This window comes from Corvus kubaryi, unplaced genomic scaffold (assembly GCF_017639235.1).
Source record: "Corvus kubaryi isolate FWS band 111438036 unplaced genomic scaffold, C.kubaryi_AGA036_p1.0 37285, whole genome shotgun sequence".
Lineage (NCBI taxonomy): Eukaryota > Metazoa > Chordata > Aves > Passeriformes > Corvidae > Corvus > Corvus kubaryi.
The window spans coordinates 341,695-360,023 of NW_024581089.1; the positions used below are offsets into that span (position 1 = coordinate 341,695).

General features: G+C 44.9%; 1 protein-coding gene across 14 annotated transcripts in view; it reads left to right on the top strand.

Moving 5' to 3' along the window:
* Positions 1-401: 401 nt before the first annotated feature.
* Positions 402-18,329, top strand: part of WNK2 (WNK lysine deficient protein kinase 2) — a 102,916-nt gene continuing 84,988 nt past the window's right edge. For 7 of the 14 annotated variants that reach the window (XM_042026636.1, XM_042026624.1, XM_042026630.1 and 4 more), the window contains exon 1: positions 403-1,203. In XM_042026636.1, the coding sequence (XP_041882570.1) occupies positions 493-1,203 (711 nt within the window). In that variant the 5' untranslated portion in view covers positions 403-492. Of the gene's footprint in view, positions 1,204-18,329 lie in introns of all 14 variants that reach the window. The other 7 variants (XM_042026629.1, XM_042026635.1, XM_042026627.1 and 4 more) reach the window with 2 other exon arrangements.

Sequence of the window (18,329 nt, forward strand, 5' to 3'; positions counted from 1 at the left end):
GGGCTGCGGCGCAGGGGCGGGCGGAGCCGAGCCGAGCCGCGGAGCCCCGCACCGACAACGGCTCCCCCGGCCCCGCCGCGCACCCGGGCAGGCGCACGCTCGGCGGAGCCGCCCCTCCTCCGCCGCACGCCTTCCCCCGCGCATGGCGCTGAGCGCGGCAGCCGCCGGCTCCGCACGTAAGTAACGGCCCCGCCGCGCCTTTGTGCGCGGGCCCGCCGCAGGTGAGCCGCAGCCCGGGGCTGCACCGGCCGTCCGGCGCTCTCGGCCGCGCCCCTGCCGGGGACAGGGAGGGAGCCCGGTCTGAGCGGTCGGGGCCCGGCCCGGGGGCCCGGCTCGTCGGAGCCCCGGGGCCGGGGGAGGTGCCTGGGGGCCGGGCCGGGCCGTGGCGGCGCTTCAGGGCTGCGCTCTGCCCCGCGCAGGTGGCGGCGCGGGCGCGGCTCGCGGTGACTCCCCCGGGCCGGGGCGGCGGCGGGCGCTGACACCTCGGACCGGATGGAAACTGGGGGCGATGCCAGAGCGGCACCTCGGCGGGGCGGAGGCGGCGGCCGTGCCGGGGTTCCAGCGACTGCCGAGCCCGGCGCTCCCCCGGCTGCGGAGACTGGCGTGAACATGGATGGGCCCGGCGGCGGGGGGAGCGGGGCGGCCACGGCCACGGACGCTGCTGCAGCGCCGGGAGCCCCCGGGGCCCCCGCGCCGCCGCCCCGCGGCCCCGGCTCCAGGGACCCCAAGCTGGTCCATCAGCGGTTCCTGCGAAGGAGCGTGGTGGACTCGGACCAGGAGGAGCCCGCCTTCGACCTGCCCGAGGCGGAGCACCAGCGGAGAATCATCCTGCTCCCCAAAACCAGGAGGATAATCGCGGAGCGGGCGAAGGCGGGGCAGGGGTCGGCGGAGGCGGCGGGCCGGGAGGCCGAGTGCTCCGGGGAGCCGCGGGCAACGCCGGCCTCGGGCAGCGCTGCGGGCGCCGAGGAGCAGAAGGAGCCAGGCAAGGACGCGGAGCGGAGAGAGGCGCAGGATGCTGCCAAGGACCAGGGCAAGGCTAAGAAAGAGGAGCCCGAGGAGGAGGCTGATATGAAAGCGGTTGCCACCTCGCCGGATGGCAGATTCCTAAAGTTTGATATTGAACTCGGGCGGGGATCCTTCAAAACGGTCTACAAGGGTCTGGACACGGAGACGTGGGTGGAAGTCGCGTGGTGTGAACTGCAGGTAAGCCCAGCTGATCCTCCAGTGCTTTTTTTTTTTTTTTTTCCCGCCTTATAAGCCGGGAACTAAAGGCACCGTGCCGGTGTCATCCAGAGCAGCTCAGCCCTGAACAGCCTTTATGGTCACCATCGCTTAGGATCCAGTGTCTAACTATAGCGCAATATCCCCATTGGCTCCGGATCCACCACCTTATGTACACTCCTCCCACGCTTAACCCCCTCGGCCCGGCGCTGCTCCAGCCGCGGATGCCGCGCAGGACCCGCCTGGCGCAGCAAAGGTCACGCGTGGCTCCCGCGGCCGTGGGAAAGGGCGGAGCGGAGCGGGGCTGCTTGGCCCCGGCCCCAGCCCCTTCTCGGGGCAGCAGCTCTGGGTTAAAGTGACACCGACCGCCAATGATTTCGAGTGCGTTTGCAGGAGCAAAATTTCCTTTTGTGTTATGGCCTCATAAAGGCTGAGGAGCTGCTCCCCTCCCGACCTTCCCTCTCCCTTGCCATGGAATTGTCACTGTCCTGGTGAATCAAACCTCCCAATACGCCCCAGTGCTTGCCTTTTTTTAGGCATCATGTGTGCAGTGCTTTGGTTAGGTCAAAGACCTAGCTGTCCAAATACCTTTTAAAAAGGCAGATTTTTACATTAAAGTTCTAGATGTTGAGAATGAAGTAATATCATCCAGTAATAGTTGAAGCCATCCAGTAATATGTAAAGAGAATGAAGGCTTAGATGCTGTCTTTCCTTGCTACCCTGTTCTTGGTGGGTTTTGTAGCCTTTAGTAAAAATCATAGTAGTACATGCTTAATTTTTCTTTTGCTTATAGTGCCTGTTACCTCACTTTCGTTGGCATCCATTGGAATGAGACCTGAGAGAAAAACCTAGTAAAAATATTTTTTTATTTTCAGCGTGAGCTACTCTGTAACTTAGGTGAAACGAGGTTTAACCCTTCATTATAATTTGGGGTCTTTAAACTCCCACTGGGTGGCTGAGCTTTATGGCCTGCAAGAGTATTTGAAACTGACATGGAAATAACGTGTTGTTATAAGACTGAGCTCCTGGGTTTTTGTTTATATTTTAATGTTGGCCCAATCTTTTTGTAAATTACTCCTGGCTGCCTGGGATAGCTGTGGATGGATGTGCAGTCACATCTTTATTCGCTGATGATTTCATTACACAACATAATCATAATTCACTGCAGCACTGCTCCCTTAATAAGAATTATGGGGAACACTTCTCTCTTCATAGTCATGCATTCCCTGGCTTTTATGGGACAGGGATGCAGAATGGGAGACACAGCAGCCAGGCAAGGTATGGTGGGCTGGTGGTGAGGGGCTGAACCCCTCTCTCCTCCAGCCCGGGAGGTCTTGGAGGGTTTGTGGGGAAATGGGGGAGCCTGGGGGATTGCCAAGGGGATTTAAAAGAGGGCTGCTGGAGGGAAGCCTGGGGGCAGGCCTGGGCTTCGTCTGGCTTTGCTGGGAACTGAATCCTGAATATGTAAGGCTTCTACTTCAGCAGACTGAAATCCATGAGGGATGGTGACTGGGATGCTGTTGGAAGGCAGGTTGTCCGAAGGAAAAGGCTGATGCTGCTCCTGTCAGGCTAGCTCCATCACTGCAGAGCCATCGCACAGACCCAGAATTCAGCACGATGCCAGGTTTTCACAGAGTGCTCTGGCAGGGGGATTGACATAGATGTATTTTCCACATATTTTCTGTAATAGAACGTCTTTAATGACCAAAGACTGCCAAATGTATTGGAGACGCGGCATGGAAGTGCTAGACTCTGGGTCATGTACACCTAAGGAAGAGACTGGGAAGGCAAAACTGCAGTGTGAAAGCTTTCTTACCTGGTGAATGGCCTTCTTGTTCTTAATTACACTTGCTTAGGAATTCTTGAACTGACTGCATGTGAAGAAATCTGTATAATGCTCGAATTCCCATTAGTTTTCACTATATGTGCATCAGCCCAAATCAGATCTTATTGCTAGATATTTTCAATTTAATAAAGGATTTGCTTTAGGCCTCTAATCGTGGAAGGAAAACTATTGTTTGGCTGCTATAGAGAAATTGGTGTGAATCCCTAGGAGGCAGGGGCTGCTGGGTCTCCTTAAACTCTGCTGTGTGCAGACCAGAGGTAATGTGAGATGGTATGTGACTCTGGAAACCAATACTTTGGTCCGGATTGGGAAAGCCTCATTGAATGACAAAAGCCTTTAACGACTACAGGATTAAAGCCTGTGCCTCTGGGCTGGATTTGCATGGAGGAGGCGATGGGAGAAGGTGTGAATGGCTATGTTGTCTCCAGCTTTTTGACTTGTAGAATACTCTCTCAGTTCAGCTGGGGAATTTTAGGGAAAACATTCAGAGGGTGCTTTCAAGTAAATCACTTTATTAATGTCTTTTTTTTTTTTTTTGTGAGCTGTGCCAGTTAGATCTGCCCCGATTTGTCTTTCTCCGCACAAATTTGAAGTTCCCTATAGGTAGCAGAAGACTGAGTGGAAGCCATCATATCACTATGCTGCTGGAGACAAAATGCCTTCCTCTGCAGCCTCACACCATCAGAACCCAGCCCAGAGCCTTTTTGTGGAAAAATTGCTGCCACCTGTAGTTTTTTTCTTCTGGAGATGCGCTTGTGCTTGTTACAGTTGGAGCGGGGAAGTTAAAGCGAGCAGCGTTGAGGTTCCATGCAGGCATTAATCCTCTGCCCTGGCTCAGCGTTTTTTCAGCCCGGTTGTGCTGTTGCCTGTGTGTCTGTCTTTGTCCATCTGTACAAAGGCCTCGCGAGCCATTCTCGTTCAGTGGCTTTATTTCACTGAAAAGATGGCTTTAGGGTTCAGAACTGAAATCATGGCTCTGATTAGGGCAGGATCCAAGCGCTAACCAAATGATCTGGGCTTTAGACCTGTCTGAAGAGGTGAAAGCTATGGCTGAATTCTAGCTAGAAAATAAGGCTATTGTTCCTTCGTGAAGCTGAAGTGCCAGAGCAGGATTAGTGTGCCCTTGCAGTTTTGGAAGAGTTTGCGTTCCAAGGTTTTCAGCAGCTGTAATTAATATTAATTGATGGCATACAATCGCTGTGTGGTGAGGCTTTGGCAAAACACTATTGAAGTGTTGCACTCCTAAGTAAAATGTTGGGTCATGAATAAGGAATACAGGCTTTGCCACTCCCCTGCTTACAAGCCAAATACTCCTTTTAGTTAGATGAATGGTTTCAGAATGCCCATCATGTTTCCCTTTGGGAATATATAGGGACTCTGCAAAGAGTACTATGGTACTATGAAATGCAGGGGCCTCATTGTACTTTATAGTTCTTGCTTTGACTGTGAATACTGACACTGTATTTAATTTTAATTTTTTTTGTTAAGAAATGAGGAAAGGTTGGGCTGTCTTATACTGCTGTTGCAGGAAGGTGGGAAATGCCTGGTGATCATCCCAGGTAAGCCAGGCTTTCTCCAGTGCATAAGGGTGCTTAGATGGATGCAGGACACTTGGTGCCCAGGTGCTCCGTGCTCTGAGAATGTGTGGGAGTCCTGAACTGGGCTCAGTCCCAAGATGCATCAAGATGTTGGATGTTGGAGGTATTTGGGCAGCTGTGTAAGAGCAAAGGATGAGCAGAGGTCAGTTCTCCTTCCACACCCAGATAGCTGAAGTGAGAAATCCTGGGTATTAGAATAGTTCTGACAGCATTTTCCAATGGCCACCGAACCGTGTGTCTGCAATGGTAAAACAGCCAGGAATAGCCATGCTGCCCTAGTGGCAGTGTTCTGCTTCCCACGCTCACAGATTTGCTGTGGGCTTCTGGTAGTTCCGCTATAGTTATGTCGGGAAAAACTTAAATATCTTTAAAATAAGTGTTTTAATTCATGGTTTCATAGCACTTTTCTGCTTTAATGTCACTACCAATCTCTTCAAACTGCTTGAACCAAAGGAAAAAATGTGGAATTACGCTGTATATTACATAGTATATTTGAAGTGACTCAGTTATTTGGGAGCTTCAGGTTTTTGGAGGGCATGGATCTTAATTTTCAGTGAAGTTCAAATGTGGATGTGTTTCTGGATGTCTTAAATTATCTCTTCCCATATTAATACTGCATAAGAATCAAACGAATTTTCTTGATCTCAGTTTTTGTCCCTCTACACGAGAAGCTCACCCAGACTGGCTGCCCAATTTTCATATGGCATGAATGGTCTAAAAGTAAAAGATGAAATTAGACTTGGTTTTGATGCAAGGTGAATAAAAGGGACATTTAAAATCATTAATGCTGAACCTGAGTGAACTTGCCTATGTTTGTTTCTAAGGCCAATAACCTTTCCTTGAAGCAAGATTTAAAGTTTGAGCGGGGAAGGGAGGAAAAGCTATTTATTTCTAAGTGTGCTATGAGAGCATGCTATGATCCCTATATAACTATTTTCTTAACATTTTAAGCAGTGTTTTCATTCTTATGTTCATTTAGAAGATGTGCAATAGTAAGAGACATCGAGGACTATAGCTCAGATGTTTTGATGTAAGCAGCTATGTTTGCATGCTTACAAGTGGGAGCCAGTGCAATGGACAGTGTTAAAGCACGTTTGCTTTGCTTTAGCTGGCAAGTCACTGCTGGCAGAAATAATGATGTGGAAGAGGGAAGATGTCTTATGCCCCTGTATGGAAATTCCAGGGTGGTTCTTCCTGAAAAGGGTAGTAACTCCAGGATTTCCACAGGTGTGGTAGTTTGGCTTTTAGTGTCCTTGCTGGCTGGCAGCATTCATCTGATGTTGAAATAGTAGCAGGTTACTATCTGTGCTGGTAATTTATTGGCCAGGTAAACTTTGTAGCGTAAATGAACAGAATAATTTAGAAAATCTGGGAGAAGAAAGGAGAGAGAGATTGTACCTGAAAGCTTGAATCTGGTATTGCTGTCTGCTCACAGTAAGTAAATTCCAAGACCAATTTTGTCTGTTTCCAGTTAATTCTTGTGAAGGTGTCGTCTGTTTAAATTGAAACAATTGGTTTAGCTGTGCTTTACAGTGTCAGTATGCAAGTGTGTGCCTGTATCACTGGTGTTTGTTAGCAGAGCTGTTGCCCTGGCATGGAGAAGCAGGGCAGGGATATGGTAGTGAACTATTAATAGATGGCTTCTCAAATTCAGTAAATGAAATAGAGCTGGGTCAGGCTTCACATTCTACTTGTGAATCACACAAAACTCCTTTCTTTTGCTTTCGAGCACATTGTGCCTAAAGGTTGGTTGTGTGCTCTTTTAATTCTGGGGAAACTCTTCATACTAAATGTGTGGATCCAGTTGCCATAAGCAGAAATGACTTCAAATCAAAACTCGGTGTAAAGGATATTTCTGGTCCCTTTGGTCATCTCATATCCACAGCTGATGGGGGGTGGAAAAAGTTGATGTTGCAAGCGGTCACCGTGGTGACCCTTGCAATTGATATGCAGCCTGACGTGAGTAACGTTTGCACTGACGGTATTGTTTTGTGGTTAGGGTGTACCACAGGTTTAAAAGTTCAGAGGCAATGGTAATGATGTGCTAAAAGATGCTGGCTACTGGAGTTAATGTGTTTTGATAGTCTGAATGATTAGAGATGCTGCCGAGGTTTGAAAAAGTGTCTTCTGGAAGGGTAGGTGGAAGGTAGAAGCCCTGCTGTAAGGGTTGGGTGCGAAGGCATTGTTGAGGAGAGGAGGTAGGGCTAAATCTCTCCTGCCTCAGGAGCCTACTGAAGTGGTTCCTGTGGGTTCGGGTGCTAAGTTTGGGTTTTAGATTTGCCATTGTATGGCTGTTGATGGCCAGCAGCAGGACACTTACCTGTGTGTGCATTAAGCTCTGGGCTAGGTCTGCTGGCCAGAAGACATAAATATAAGCTAAGTGCTGATGTGTTGTGATCCTTGGACAGGCTGTAGGTGTGAGGAAAGGGCAGCCAAAGGTGTGTCATGCGAGATGTGTGACACTTGGCACTCCTGCTGGAAGAGACATCTTCATTGCACTGCAACAGGAGGGGCTTGCAAACAGCAGCTGGAGAATATCCAGAAGGGTCATGTGGAAGCAGGACTGTTTTTCTTCATGTTTAAGTTTATATATGTGATATTGAAGTTGTGTTTGGAAATGTATCTTTTCCCTGAAGTGACACTGGTGGACAGCATGGGTGCTATCCCAGTGTTGATTTTGGTGTGCCTGAAACTGACGTTGGCCAAGAAGAGCAGCCTAGGATTTTCCTTGTGGGGTTGAGAAGTCGACTGGAAACAACCTTCAATCCAGTACCTTGCTATTCCTATGTAGCTCTGAAAGGAGGGAACCAGCTCCCTGCTTCCTGCTGCCCTCCTGCCTCCTCGGAAGCAGAGGTCAGCCTTCCTGCAAGAGGGGTTCACAGCCGCGTTCTTCGCAGCACTGCCTGGAGTCTGCACCAGTACAAGAGTACCTGTAGATCCTTCTAAATCCAGTTTCCACATAAACCACAAAATAGAGCCCCTTTTATGTGACTAATCTTCAAACCATAGGAACTTCCCATATCCCTGATCAAAATCTTATTGTCCTCCAAAGGAATCGGGTCTATATCTGCTTCTGGCATTATGCTTACCCAAACTCTGCTAGTTAGGAATTTAGTCCATTCAGAATTAGCTGCATAGCTTCTTAGTGGTTCTTTTGACATGCAAATGCCCATGCCCTGTAAAAGACACTGCGAGTTTGGGACAAGGAGTGGATCACAAGTCCTGCTTGTTCTACCTGTCCCCTGCCATCACCTGTGTTGTGGATACAAGTTGTCACATGCCACTGAACACCTCTAAGCCTTAGGAAGCATCTTATTTCCCAGTTAGTTGTCTGTAGGAATTGGTGAACCTAGACTGAGTTTTAAATCAGCTGCTAATAAATGTGCACTGAAAACTTTCAGGAGTGACTCTTATGTGACATGCAGGTAGTGCGGGGTGATGATGTCTCTTCTACTCAATCCCTTAAAGAAATATAAGTAAACTCATACCTGTACTCAATATATATTGAGTTTTATTTTTTGGGAGATGCTCCATCTTGGTCTTGAATGGTATTACCTGTTCTTTCAGTTCGTCATCATCCCCAAAATGCTTAAAAAAAAAAAAAAAAATTACACCCTCTGGAAAATAATTGGTTGTATAGTGTTAGTACAGTAATATGGCTGTGTGATACAGTGGTTAAATATGCAGTGGGGGTAATGGGCAAAATGAAAGGCCACATTCTGGGAATGTCCTTCTGGTTTAAACTGTCAAGGAAGGAGTCACTGAAGACTTAATACCATCTGTTCCTCAGTTGTTTGCTACAGAGGGCTACAAACCACTTATTCATGAACTCTGAGGAAAACAGATAGGAGAAGGCAGGGTCAAGTAACACTAGGGGAGTTCTAACTTGGCCATTTTATGTGAATTCAATCTGATCTTCATTCTTGACCTTTTTAAAGGAAAATTAGATGCTCTTGGAATGGTATTTGATCCTGTGATGAATCTCAGCACCACCTTACTAAAGTTAATGTGAGTTTTAATGTAATTTTTGGTTAGATAAGTAAACTTAATGTCTTTGATTCATATTTTTTCTAGAAAAATGAAAACCTAAAAGGAAATGAGCATGTTTTTGTTACACACCAGTCCTGTTTTGTAATGCTTTTTTGGGGGAGGAGGCTGTACAGTAGCTGGTTACTGAAACTATTAATAAATCTTTTTCAGATTCTGAAAGTCCTGATATAGTCCATCTCTCTATTTTAAAGGCCTTTTGTTTCATCATAATTCAGTGATTTTGAATGTAAATCTGTATGGATGATGGCTGCCTTATTGTTTGTTTGGGGATTTTTTGTTTTTAATTTATGTATTTACGTGGATTTGGGGAACTGTCAGGTATTTTCCATTAACTTTGAGCAAAGTGTGAGCCTTGATAAACCGTGGTTCTGAACTGAGCGTGGTAATGTGATGTTCTGTATTCCTGAATTAACAGGGCTTGTCCAAAGGTAGTGTCAGTGTATCTCAAATGCTTAAAACTGCCTGAAACCCAGTTAGACTAAACAGATGGAGGAAGGGTTTTTTTCTTTAGCTGAATAATAAAATTTTGTCTATATTCTATAAAAAGAGGCTTTATTAAAAAGAACAGACGACAGTTGGTCACCTCATGTATTGAGAACTGAGTATTGATTTTACAGAAGCAGCATAAACCAGGCATTGCCTCTGTCTGCTTCTGAAGTGGATGTTCCTTTCTCTCACCAGCGCGTGCTCGAAGGATTAAAATTATAGTGTTTATTCCAGATTTTTATACAATAAGCAGCTTTTTCACGTTGCCTGTCCTGATGCTGGATTGTTTCAGTTAGAGGAGCATTTCAGGTGCCCCATTGTGCTGGCTGGAGCTGGAACAGCTGTGGTGCTTGACTGAGCAGAATCAATCCTGCTGTTCAAATAGAACCCTGGGGAGAGTGGGGGGGGAAATCACAAAGTTTCCAGTGGATGTAGCTCATTGCTGCAGGCCTGTGCAGCACTCTGCTGAAACACTGGAATCAGTTTTACAAGAGCCAGATATTACCAAAATAGGTTTGTTTTGTTCCAGGCTTTGCTGATTAATTAAGGAAAACAGGCATGTGTGTTTGGAGAGCTGTTGTAGATAATAAAGCGAGTGTTACACGAATGAAATGGACTTGCTTTTATCTCAATTATGATAACACTTATATTGCCTTTGATTGCTAGTGCAGGATGAGGATATAGAATCCCAGCATGGTTTGGGTTGGAAAGGACCTTAAAGCTCATCTTGTTCCAACCTCCTGCTGTGGTTGTGACATCTTCTACAAGCCCAGGGTGCTCCAAGCCCTGTCTCATATCTTGTGGCAAACAGCACAGTTGTGACTGACATGGATGGATCTGCATGTACTTGATGCTGTTTGTGCATATAGAAAATTAGAAAAATACAAAACCACTTGTTTTATGTTGCAGGATACAGGGCAAAATGAGTTGGGAAGAGTGACCTAGAATGGCTGTTCACATCCTATCTGTGATGCTGCTTCTTGGATTGTGTTCTTCTGGGGATGCAGCAGCAGTCCCACTGCCCTCCAGGCTTCTAACATTTTTTTTCCTTGCATGAGTTGTGATACCTTGTGTAACATCTTTCACTGACCTTAATGAATGTAAAAATCATTGTGGCAGTTCAGCCTAACTGGAGCCCGTGATTTCCAGGAACATCCAACACAGGCAGAGGGGAGTGAGTGAAAAGGGAACATAAAGCAATATTTGGGAGTTGTTTGTATTGTGAGGGCCCTGTTGAAGCTCATGTAGTACCATTCCAGGAAACAAATGAGGATTTTTGTGTAACTTTCCTTTAGAAACAATGAGAGGAAAGCTTCTGCTGATAATCTGCTCATCCCTGGATGTATGGCAGACTCCTGAACTGGACAAAAGTCACAGAAAGCAAGTTTGAACTATAAATTCTTTTAGTCTGCTGGGATCTCAGAGCCCCATGGGTGTCAAGTAGCAGTGATTGCTTGGTCTTTAAATAGAAAACTCACTTTGGAGTCTCCATTTAAGACTTGGGCCCACATCAGGCAGTTGGAGATAAATGTGGGCATCCAGGGCAGGATCCTAAGAAGGTGGGCAGTGCCCCCTGTACCCTGCTGTTAGGCAGGGTAAGCCAGAATTTGCCTGCTGTATTAGCTCTGAGCAGGGGCCTGAGGGAGCAGATGCTGGGGGGAAGGCTCCATGCAACAGTTGGTTGCCCCGTCTTTGGACGTGTGAACTGCCTTCAAGAGAGGTCAGACCTGTGGTGAAACACTGCTGTCTGTCCAACAGCTCCAGCATTTCCTCCTGGGATACCCTTTCCTAAGAACGGAAGAATCTTGTGTCTTGAAAGCATGAAGTTGCAGGAGGTGTGCTCCTCATTCTTTCCTTTGCTGCCAGGGTGGTAGTTTAGGGGGTTTGGTAAAGGCTCCAGTGACCCTTGCACATGTGAGAGGAGCTGGGAATGAATCTCCCCTCTTGGTGTAAGTTCTTTAGCCTACGTTTGGGTGTTGTGGCAGGGGAGATGGGCAGGACCTCTTCCAGGTATAAGAGAAGAGTAGGTGCCACCACTCGGCTTTCTCTATGGGATAGGTGTGCAATTTGAGGAATGGCTGCGGAGTTAATTTCTGGGTCCCAGCTGTGTTTGCACACAGGGGGCACATACCGAGGCTGAGACGTGTGCTGCAGGCTGGAGCTGTCGCAGGCACCTCACCTTGAGGAAAGGCACAGAGCCTTCAGCGTGCTGGCAGCTGCAGGACTGGCTGTCAGAGCCCCAAGTGCCTTCAGGAGAGTGCATTTGGACCCAGATCAATTTTATGCCTTATTTTTACAGTCTCATGTTAAATTAAGCCAGCTGGATGGATTCCCACGTGATACAAGATGCTATGGAGGCACGCTGCGGCTTCCTCTGGGCTGTAGACAGCTCTCTGAACCCCTCTCTGTGGAAGAGGATCAAGCCTTCTTTTCAAAGTATAGAAGGAAGAAACTTGTAGCAAATAACTGTGGTTGGGAGAGGGAAGTGAAATGTCTTTTTAACTCAATGGAATAATTGGTGCTTTTTGGGACTTGACTGCTTGAATTTCTGTCCCCACTTGTGACCACTCTGCCAGAGCCCATTCTCCTGCCATGCAATAAGTACACGACATCCCCACAGGGGCTGCTGACAGGGAGGGCTTTGGTGAGAGGCTGACATCCCTTACCACGAGAAATAGTTAATGCTTAAAACGTGTGTGATTAAGATGTGTGTGTATCTGTTCACTTAGATGAATCTAACATGGCAAGTTTTTAACCACTAAAGCTACCAAACTATTAGAAACAGCAATTCTTCCTCTAAGTAACACACAGGCATTAAATACAGCTTCATTTACTGAAGTGTGGATATCCTTTTTTTTTTTAGTTATCTCCCAGGTAGTTTGAGGGAAGGAGATAAGCTCAGGCTTATTCACCTGTGGGCTTCAAAGGAAGTTTTGCTCCATAGCTTTGTTTTAAGGCTTTTCTGTGTGAAATGAGACACTTGGTATGATGAAGCCTGGGTATTCAAAAGCAACTGCCACAAAGAGGGGACTGGGTATTTGATTTTAGCCACACAAATTAGCTATCTGGACTTTTTCTTCTTTTATTTGTGATGTTGCTGGATAACAACCCCATTTATAACAAACACTGCTAGGGGTTGTAGTCCATGGTGGGAGGGCATCTCTCAGCATGGAGCTGTTGATGGAGAGCAACTGAAATGGGGAGGTCTGTGCCTGGGACAGTTGGCTTTGTCCAAGCAGGACACCACAGAAAATGCACACTTTACTGACTTGGGACCTGCAAATTGAATCCAGCGTTGCTGCTGAACCCCACATTCTCTGTGTGTGGTGGGTGTGGCTGATGCTGGTCTGGCTTTGTTACAGGTTAGGGAAGGGTTACAGGGTGCTTCATCAGCCCCTTCCTGCCTGCCTTTGACAATTTTAGTATCACAGAAGGGTTTGGCTTATAACGGAACTTAAAGACCATTTCGTTTCAATCCCCTGCCATGGGATCAGACAATTTCCACTGCACCAGGTTGCTCCAAGCTCCATCCAACCTGTCCTTGAACATGTCTAAGGATGGGGCACCCACAGCTTCTCTCAGCAACCTGTGTCAGTGCCTCATCACCCTCACTGCCTTTTCAGGAAGGCTTTATTAGTAAAATGGATGCTACTTCACAGAAACTTCCCAGTAGGCTTTTAAAAAATGGTTTAAATGACTTTTTTTCCTTCTCATTCCTGCTCTTTCCTGTCTTCTGCCACCCCTCTGAAAGTTACAAGGACATGGTTCTGCTCTTAACAGCTTCTGCACTGCCATAGGGTATATGCCTTTATCCTTTTCTCACATCCCTTATTTTTCTTTAGAGGGTCATCTTCACAATTGCATGAAATTATCTCCTGTGATTAATCCAATGAGATGCCATTTCACCTGTCAGCCTCCCAGATGTGCAGGGTGTTTGTGCAGCCTTGGGACCATCAGTCGGTGACAGCTGGGACAGCATCTGGTGTCTCTGAACATCCTGATGAACCTGAGATGGAAATCAGGATTTGCAGAGAAACAAAGGAAAAGGGGGTGGCACCTAGTCTGACAAGATGCAAAGGCAATTTGTAACCTCTTGTGCAATAGTTGTTTCTGATTCTTAGCAATGACTGATAGTTGTGATCTTTCTGCCTGCCTTTTTGATGCTTTGGTACTGCAGTTCTGCTCCTGCAATTACAATCCACGTGCTGGAAATGCTTTTCTTAAAAACAAGCTTTGATAAAACTTATGTATTGTGCATTTTTGGTATGCTTTATGCTGTTTGCTATATCTCTGATTTTTACAGTTGAAATTGTAATTTATGATTTCTGTTAGAGAAAGAAAGTCATTTAAACATTTCCACAAAGCTTAATTTTTGTGTGCAAAAAGAGAGAACAATGCAATGTTTTATGAACTGTGACCTTTGTGCCTTGAAAGATGTATAGGGCATATTTCCATATGGCTTTCTGTCAGCAGGGTAACTAATGAAATCCCCTGGCAGTGGGAGTCCTTGGTGCCTAATAGGATGTGAACTCCCTGTATGGCAGCTTCAACAGTTTGGTTATTTCTGAAAGTGCCCTTTTTTTGGTTTTTGCAGCTACTAGGGTGGGGCTTTTGCTGCAGTTTTGTATTCAGTGGGTTCAACTGGAGAATTTCTCCTTCCCTTTTCTATCAAGTTTGCTGAAAATTGAAAAGTGCTTTGTTGCCACGTGTTGCTACCCTGATTTACTCACTAAATGTATTGTGGAACATATTTTCCTCAGGAAACAAAGGCTGCAAATCAACCTTTGAATGTGTTTTTGACAACCACTAGAAATAACAAGAATCTAAGAGTAAGAAAACTCACCCTATCACACAGTGGTTAGTGTTAGAAGGGACCTTGGAGCTCACCCAGTTGCAAACCCGTCCCATAGGCAGGGGCACCTTCCACTGTCCCACGCTGCTCCAAGCCCCATCCAGCTGGGCTTGGACACTTCCAGGGATCCAGGGGCAGCCACAGCTTCTCTGGGCACCCTGTGCCAGGGCCTGCCCACCCTCACAGGGAACAATTTGTCCCATAAAGGAATTCTTGCTCTTCCTAAGTTCGTTAAGTTGGTGCCAGATACCAAACTCCCCGTAGTTTTGTGTGTATTTTTCTTGGAGGATACATATTTCAATAATCTATAATCTGTGACACAGCAGAGTGTTTAAGTGTGTGACTGAAAAAATTGAGAGACTGGTTTAACTGGAAGATCTTACACATGCTGGAATGTTAATTAGTCATAGAGGTCAAAGACAGCTGAATAATTAGTTATGAAAACCTGTTTACCTATTTTTAACATGATCAGTTAAAAAAAAAAAGTTAGAAAAGAAATATACTGCTTCTAAGGTGCTTGTGTACCAAAGTTTTAGCCCCCCAAAGTTTTAGCCCCACTGAGGCAGGGTTTATGCATGTTTCAATAAGCGTTCTGTCTAGCCTGTTCTTTAAGGATGTGACAGATTTTGAATTGTAGTAGCATTCCCAGAGCAGAAGCTTTTATTCTTAGGTTGCCCAAAATTCCCATGCAAATTTATCTGCTTTAAAAATAATTGCGTGCAGTGGTTGTGCTGGGATGATGGCAGGTCTTGAGAATCTGGCACCATCAGAGTGAACGCAGAGTTTTCTTTAACCGATGGGAGATATCGAAAGCATCTCTGTAGCTGGGTGGAGTATGCAGCGGGGTGTGAGCCTGGGCTGGGGCTGGAACCCCCACGAGGAAACCTCAGGGCAAAATCAGTATATTTGCAAATAGATGTATTTTTATAACATTAGGTAGAGAGTTCAGGGGGTTGACTTCTCCTTAACCTTAGATATGGAGGTGAAAATATAGGCTTGAGTGCTTCCTTTGCTTTTCAGAGAATATTCTGGTAATGCTACCTTTCTTTGTGAAACTGATTTAAGGAACATTGTAGCTGCTCTCTGGCTTCATTTTTTAGTGTTGCACCTTGTTCAGTAGCTGATGTGGGATAAACCTGGGAACAACACTGTGAGTGGAGCGGGGGGGGGGGGGAGGAATCCCTAAGAAGTGCCTGTGGAGGGATTTGACTGGATTTAGGTTGCTTTGGTCTCACTGTTGGGTTGCTGTTTTCTTCCATATTCATGGCAAGTGTTTGCTTTTTGTTTTCTTGGGCTTTGCTTAAGGCTTGTCCGTAAGATGGATGTGAGCATTCCTTTAGAAGAGCACACACATTTGCAGTAGTTACCGTAATAAAGTGTTTGGACAGGTGACACAAATACAAGACTCTAAATTTGTCAGTGTCCTCCTAAATATAAGAACTAATAAATGAGTTTATGGCAATGAGTGCTATTCTTTCTTAAAAGTTGTTTTGAAGTATGTGGGGTTTGAAAATTAATTGCAGTATGTGGCATTCATGGTGGAATAGGTAATGTGCTTCTGGTAGGTTGAATGATTTAAAAAAAAGTATTAAATCTTCTTTAGCTTGTGAGTTCTCAAGTGCTTTCTTTAAAAAGGACCTGGAGTCATTTAGGTGGGGTGTGAACTGGTTAGGTAGTTCTACCTAAGGCTTTTACAAACACGTGAAAGTTTACTCTGTGACTGATAGTCAGCTCTCCCTTGAGCACTGTGTGTGATGTGCTGATCATTCGCTCTCATACTCTAAGGTGCTAGAAAGTTAAGAAATTTGGGTTTTAAAATGGAATTGTAGCTGCAATGAAGGCTGTGCTGAAACTTTTGTTTCATTGCAGTCAATAAATTTTTCATGACAGTTCTAATTTTGAAAGCTCATGAAAACAAAGCTTTAAAATATTTTAAGTGAATTACTTTATGACTCATAAGTTTTTTTCCCATCTTGAAAATGTCTGGGGCTTTGTATGGGATGGTAATCCATGTCTAGATCTTAATGTTTTATTATTATTATTTTTGTGATATTGAAACCATTGACTTTCATGGAAATCAGCTGAATCTGCTGGCAAGACTAATCCAGCCTCCTGCTGCAAGAAGTCCTTTGCTGAATCCCTCTGATCATCCTTTCCTGAGAGATCTAGAATTCAACTACAGCTACTTGGAACCTCTTAGAGCTCCAACCTGTACATTTTTCATCTTGTAGACTAAAATAATCTACAAGAGTTGGAGTATTTAGTGTATTTTTAATCTTGTAGACTAAAATAGGGATACCAAATACAAACCCCTGTTGTAAAGGGATCCCAGTTTACTGATGCCACGGGTAATATTTTAAAATACTCTACCTGAATTTTAGTCTTGCAGACTAAAAATACATGCTTTAGAAAAAGACTGCTATTTGCAGTAAATCGTATTCTGTTTGTTTCAAGAGTGCTAACACAAACTGAGTGTTGTCTGAGAACTTTCTCATCTAGAGCTTGATGAAAACCAAGCTTTTGTCCAGATGAAAGGCTCAGGATGGTGTACTGCTGATACTGAATCCACAGGGAGGCTGCCCACTGCTCTAGTTCTTTGCACTGCAGCAGAGAAATGCCACAGATTATTTCTATAATCAGGTTAATTGAAAGAGTGGAAAGGATAAGGAGAGATTTTCTGGATTTATAGTTGAGGGAGAGTGGGAAGGACTGATGTGGCCCATGCTGTGTCTCTGTAGCCAGCAGCTGGGCGTGCATGCTCGGGACCAGTGCCTGGAATGCTCTTTTAATAACATATTTTTTACGTGTACATTATTGCAGTGGGAATTAATGTGTTTTTGTCCCATAGAAATGTCTTGGGAGAAAGGTGTGATAAGAAAAATCTCTTTAGCCAGCCTTGTCTCAGTTTCAGGGAGAAAACTTCCAGACTCTCTCACTTGAATTTCTCCCACTCTAGGTAAGGTGATGGGAATTAAACACAAAAAAGAAAGTACCCTGGGGTTGTTCAGTTTTTTTCTTTGAAAGTTCAGTAGGTAAGGGCATTTATTTTTCACTCTGTATTTCCTGGTTTCTTTTAGAAGCTGCAGATTGGGACTGGTGTTTTATCTTTATCACCTGCCCAGTTGAAAGTTGGAAATACTGAATCCTATTCCAGGCTGAGCTCACGAGATTTTTAGAAGAAATTGGTTGTGCATGTTTATTAAGTTGCAAAATCTTATTTTCATGTGAAGTGTCTTAGTTTTGTGGTGCATGGTCTTGGTGTTTGGTTCTTGTAGGGCTCCAGGTCTATCATAGCAAGGCCAAAGACTCCCCTTGGTTGTCCACAGGGTGCATATCTGGGAGATTTGTCAGATGAATCACAGCCCAAACCTCTGTTGATGTATTTGTTTACTATCCTATTTTTTTTCTGTTTCATTTGAAACCATTTTTATTCAGGGTAATGTTCTGGAGGACCTAATGCGTAGTTAATAGATTAAAAAAAAAAAAGAAAAACCAACTAAAATGCCCCATTGGGAATGAGGGGTCATCACAGAGCTTTTAATTTCATATCCAACCAAGCAGCCGTGGTATTTAATCCATCCTTGGAACAGCAGCCAACATATAAAAGCCATAATAAGAAAGTTATTAGTTATATCCTCTTCTCAGTTTAATGGGATGTCCTCTAAACTAACCTGTATGGGCCTGTGGTGGCTTCCTTTAAATATGGTTTGGTTTTTTCCTCTAAGTTTTTAGTAACTAATGAGAAGCTGTCTGGGCTTTACAGGATAATTCATTGTGCTTCCTCTGTTTATTTCCAGATAATTATTCTTCACAATGGGTATCCCTATTGTAAGGGATTCCAATTACTAATGCCGCAGAAAATATTTAGTTATTCTGAACAGACCTATTCCTCTAATTTCTTCAAAGTCCCATTTTAAGTTAGTTAAGTTCTGCTGAGTTGAATTAAGAGGTGTTTTTTATTCTGGTTTTAAGTGCACACCTATTTTTTGTAAGAGATCGTTTATATTCTTTCCATCTGTTTTGCATAATTTTTTGGTTGAAGTATTCCTGAATTTCTTTTTCAAGAGTCTGCAAATTAAATTGAGTGAGGAAATCTTTTCTTCACTTTACATAACAATTTAAATAAACTGTTACGTCTCAAATCAAACTTTTATTTTAATGAATGCAGGGTGCATCATAAGATGTGGCTGTGCCGTATAATACACTGCAGTTAATGAAAAATCTTCTGTCTGAAGTTAAAAATATGAAAAAAAATCAAGCAGGTTCTTCTATGACA